Source organism: Galeopterus variegatus, unplaced genomic scaffold, assembly GCF_000696425.1.
Source record: "Galeopterus variegatus unplaced genomic scaffold, G_variegatus-3.0.2 Scaffold245, whole genome shotgun sequence".
Lineage (NCBI taxonomy): Eukaryota > Metazoa > Chordata > Mammalia > Dermoptera > Cynocephalidae > Galeopterus > Galeopterus variegatus.
Genome location: NW_007726356.1, coordinates 687,918 through 693,323, shown reverse-complemented (window position 1 = coordinate 693,323; position 5,406 = coordinate 687,918). Strand labels below are relative to the sequence as shown.

General features: G+C 44.5%; 1 protein-coding gene across 1 annotated transcript in view; it reads right to left on the bottom strand.

Annotated features, from left to right (window-relative positions):
* Positions 1 to 5,406, bottom strand: part of MTHFD1L (methylenetetrahydrofolate dehydrogenase (NADP+ dependent) 1-like) — a 180,215-nt gene that overhangs the window by 120,357 nt on the left and 54,452 nt on the right. Inside the window, exon 13 of the mRNA XM_008566485.1 lies at positions 4,081 to 4,149. Coding sequence (XP_008564707.1) covers positions 4,081 to 4,149 — 69 coding nt within the window. The remainder of the gene's footprint in view (positions 1 to 4,080; positions 4,150 to 5,406) is intronic.

Genomic DNA, 5,406 nt, shown 5'->3' with positions numbered 1-5,406 from the left:
ATTTTTTTTTTTCCTTTTTGTCTTTTTTCGTGGCTGGCAACGGATCGCAACCCTCAGTGCCGCGCCCGTACCGGACCGGGACCGGCAACGGGATCGCAACCCTCGGCGCTGCCCCCGCACCTCGCTCAGCCAGTGAGTGGGAACCGGTCTGTATGTGGGATCCGAACCCTCGGCGGGAGCGCCACCACGCTTCCCAAGCGGCGCACTGTAGCAGTGTGCCACCGGGCCGGCCCCTGGCTAGTAAAATTTTTACAAATAAATGCGTAAATTAAAATATGGCTAAAATGACTGAAGAACTGAAGTTTTAATTTTATTTAAATTCAATTAATTTAGATTAAAATAACCACATGTGGCCAGTGGCCACCATATTAGACAGCACACTCACCACATGGTGTTTCCACCAACACAGCATATGGCTAGCCCATAGGAAAATGAAAATATTAAGACCTCTTCATTCCCTTCCTGTCTTGATTAAGTCTTCCACGGGGTTCTCAGCCTGGCTATATATGAGAATCACCTGGGGTACCCAGACCTTAACCCCAGAATGCTGGTTCACTTGGTCTGGGGTTGAACCTGGCATTAATCAGAATTCCTACATCTTCCCTGGAGCTTCTAAAGTGCAGCCAAGATCAAGAACCGCTGTTCTCCTGGTGACTTGCTGGGACATAGCCCTTGATAACCTCCCATGGGACTAACAATCGAGTGCATTCAAATATGAACACTAAAGCACAATCTGCAAACTAATCAATGCTTTTTAGCTTATCCGCTGATGTAGATTTCTAGTGTCACCTATTAACTATGTTAATCCAGAGTGACTATGTAGGATCCAGTAGGTAAATATCTTAACCAAATGCTGTGTATTATTTATCAAACAAGGCCCATTATCTGTTAAAGTAATCTCAAAACATCCAAAGCCTTAAATGAAAAATAGACACAAATATGAGTAAAGTAAAAACAGCTCAGGGGCAACCTAACCTACTACTTCATCCATTTAAATGGAAACCAAACCTTCAGAGTGGGAAATACTCTAGAGGAGCAAGTCATCTCTAATATTTAAGGATAATTATTTAAAAGACTAAAACGATTATATCTAATAAGCATTCATTTTTGAGGGAGAAGTGTTATGAGGAAGCAATATCACGTCGCTTTGTTTTTTTCTTTCATTCATTTATTTAACAAATATGCATTTTTAGAAACAACGGAGTAAAAATAATAAGCATTCACTTAATTATTCAACGAGTGTTCACTGAGCCCCTAACAGGTGTCAGGCACCTTATAGGAGCTGGGGATGTGGTGGTGAATGAGATGGAGAAGGTGCTGCTCTCATCCTGGTGGGTGGAGAAATACAGAGAACAAATTAGGAAGTGGGAAACTCTCAGACACCATTCCGTGCTGTGCAGAGATGACAAGACTGCAGCAGTGCTGAGTGACTGGGCTGTAGCAGACTGAGTGGCCTCTCCGAGCGGCTGATATTTGCATGATGTGAGACTGAGGGATGCAGAGGAGTCAGACACATGAAGATCAGAAAGAGCGCCCCAGGCAGTGGGGTCTGCCATGCAAAGGGCCAGGGCAGGGAGTGAGGGACGAGGATGAGGGACGAAAAAGGGAAGGGGTGGGGGCTGGACCCTGTGGACTTTCCACACCGGAGAGGGGACGTGAGTAAACCACTGAAGAACTCTAGGCAGGAGGGCACCAACGGCTTGATTAGGATTTTGAGCTCTCTGGCGGTTGGGCAGAGAAAGAATTCTGGAAGAGAAGAGTGGAAACAGAGAGACTAGTGGGAGTCTGCTGCAGTGGTGCAGGAGGGGTGAGAGAAGGGGACAGAGCAGAGACATAGACAGACAGGGAGTGGGGAAGAGGGAAGAGCCTCCAGGATGATCCCTGGGGTTTTGGCCTGAACAACTGGCTAGGTTTGGGGAAAGGAGCAAGTTGGGAGGAAGTGGGAGGTGGTTGGGAATCAAAGGTCCTGTTTTCTACCTCAGTTTGAAAGCCTTTTAAGCACCCAAGTGGCTCTTGGTAATTACACCGACAAGTCTGAAATGCCAGGTTTAGGAGATTCAGAACAAGAGTCTGGGAGTCATCACTTGGCTGACACGGGGGACAGCACAGCTAGACATGAGGGGTCAGGTCCTCTGACACTTAGAAGGAAACGGAGGAGAAGCCGAAGCAAAGGAAAAGGAGGAGGGGCTGGCAGGAAGGGCCAGGAGATGGGGGGTTCCAGAACCAGAAGCGGCAAGTCCTCTAAACCAAGACACGGTCAGCTGCGTGGAAGCCTGCTGATGGCCAAGTAAGACAAGGACAGAGAAATGGAGACTTGGTGGCACAGAGACAGGTGATCTTGACAAGAGCAGTCAGGAGAGGCAGAGGTCAGTTAATGTGGAGACCCCAGTTACGGTGAAGGGAGCAGAGGATTGGAGCTGAGGTTCTAGAAGGTTTGTCAAGAAAGAGGAGGGAGCAGGTGTGCAGGAGGAAGAGGCTCAGCACCAGCAGGCAGCTGCCACTTCCCCGAGGCTGCAGGCACCTGCTTCTGCCCGCCCCCCCTGCTCAGGGACCCTCAGGCTGCACCCTCACTCAGCCCCTTCCAGCTCTGTCTGCTCTCACCATTTCTGACATATTGGCTTTTAACTGGGTCTGGGTCTCTCTTTCTAGGCCCTTCACATTGGAAGAACATTCCTGCCCCAGGGCCTCTGCACACAAAGCTCTTCTTCAGGACACACGCATGGCTCACTGCCTTGGTTCACCCACATCCCTGTCCAGGCATTGCTTTTGCAGACAGGCACACAGACACCCCCCCTGCATCATTCTGTCCCCTCATTCCCTCTGACTGTTCTTCTGTCCTCGCCATCAACCAACATGCTATGTGCTTAGTTATTTGTCTACTGTCTGCCTCCCCACTAATGTGGAGGCCCCAAGAGTGCAGGGGCTTGAATCGTTCCCTGCTATCAGCACCTACTGTACCACATGGTCCATGTTATGTGTTAAATAAGTGTTTAATCTTTTAAACTCTGTTAGGTTAGTTGTGGTTGCTATAACCATTTTACATGGGAGAAAATTGAGGCTGAGAGATTAGAGAACTTGCCCAAGGGCACAGTTAACAAATGGCAGTGCGTCCACTCAAATGAAGCTTTCTATCCACTGAATGAATGAATAAATGGACAGAAACTCTGCTCGTCTTTCTGCTGTGTACTCCAACACAGTTCCCTCAGGTCTCCTCCACCTCTCTCTGTCCCTCTACAGCTTGAGCACAAATAGCCAGTTTGTACCACTCTGCACATTTCTTCCCAACTCCATATTTAGTGACATCTGGAAGGGACACAAAAATTGGCCATGGTGGGAATGTTTACATTATGGAAATTGGCAAATGCTACAAACCAGGGATTTTTTCCCCCAGGGAGCTGACTGCTAAAACATTTACCAGGACAACACTGTCCCCCCAACCGCCTGCCCCTACCCTTCCACTTGCTCTTTGCTTAACCTGACCCAGATACTGCCTCCTTGTTTGGGCCCAAATCCTGGGGTCTAATTAACTAGGAGGAAGGAATTAGACGATTACTAAATCAAATGAGTATGATTAGTGACTAGAAAACTAGATTAAAAATAGAGGCAACTTGACAAAAAAATTTAAGTTCAATAAATACAAGAACAGGGTAAGGCAGGGAAAAAAGCAATATTCTTATAAAACTGGAGTACAGTATACTCTCCTGGAAAACATTTGTTGGCATTTACTGGGTTTTGCTTAGGAAAAACAAGACAAAAAATCCAAAACCTAAAGATTATGAGAGATTAAGTAAAAAAAAAGCAAAATAGAAAACATAATGTAAATGTGGCTGTACAACCTATTGAAATATTAGACAAATATTGACTTTCTAAGTTTCTCTTCCAGTCAGTTAGGCCAAGACATGAACCATATCAAAGAATCTATAAATTCACTTTTAATTTTTTTCTGGATGACCATGATGTTATTCTGATGGTCCCTGACTGACTCATATTGGCTGGAAATGCTCATGTTTTGTGTGACATACAGGCAATCCAATTAATGCAAACTCTATAAACAATTACTATAAAAAGAAAATCACTTACTTCTAGGGTCTGCATCAGATTTGGTTTTATTGCATCTTTCATCAAAACTGTCAAGGCACCTGTCACCCCCTACAGGAGAGAAAAAGAAAAGATCATCGGGTAATGGTTGGTCTCTTGGCTGTTTCTCACCAGCCTGCTGCCTCGGTGGGCACCCCCCAGGCTGCTCTAGCCTCTGTCCCCCTCTCCCCACCAAAGCCACCCTACAATGGAAGAGTAGTGTGGGAGGAGCAGACCTTGCTCTTCTTCCAAAACCTTCCTTGATGGTGTTTAAGAGGCTTGTCATAAAATAGATTTTTCAATCCACAGAAAAGTGTTTTCTAGCAATTTACGCACATTCTATTTTCATTACCGGAGGCTTTACGATTGCCCAAAGAAATAAGATGAAGAACTGAAACAAGGCTATTTACAGAGCAGGAATGAAGAGGCCTACAAGGAAATGTCTAGAAGCACCTTTCTGGTTTCCCCCCTCACTCAACAGACCGCTGCATTTGAAAGGCTTCATGCTACTTCTCTTTGCAGAGTGAAGCTGATGTCATTTTTACATAAAATAAGGCTGCCTCCCTCCCATCCTATAAAGTACTGGGTTGGGTTCCTTCTATAGAAAAAAGAACACAGAAGAGAGAACAGGGATGATGCTTGAGAATTAGTGGAAAAAGTGTGCCAAAAAATGCCACAAGGCTAAAGTTTGATATTTTAAAAATGAGATGTCACTATTCACTTTGTTTTCTTCTTTCTTTCTTTTTTATTACATCCCTTCTCACTTTGCTGAAGAACCTGGGCAAAGTCTTGGTGTTTTCAACAAATTAGTCAGTTACAGAAAGTCTATAACATGAGCAAATGTCTGTGAAGGTAGCTCTGAAAAAAAAAAAAAAGCACTATCCCTTGCTGCATACCACATCACAAAACACAGTAGTGCCATTTACCACGGCATGCTGCAGCTCTACCAGGTAAGGAAGTAGACTCTGGAGAATCTTCCTCAATCCAAAGTGCATTACTTTCTCCCTCTACTTCTATCCCCAACAAAACACAAAAGAAAACTAAAAGGACTAAACTTTGGGTTTGTTCCATATACTGAGATTTTTATCACACACACAAAAATAAATTTAAGGAAAAAATATTTGAGGATTAAGTTTCAAAATGCTCCTGACACATTTATTTCTGTCTAAGATTAACAGGATATAGATAAATATACTTATATGGAAACTGTGGTTTGTTAGTTTAGATACTAAAATGCTGAGATTTTGGTAATTTTAAAAAAGCAGCACTTTTACAGCAGTGTGAACCTGGGTTTTCTCTTTAAGCCTCACACGAAGTACTCCACAGTGC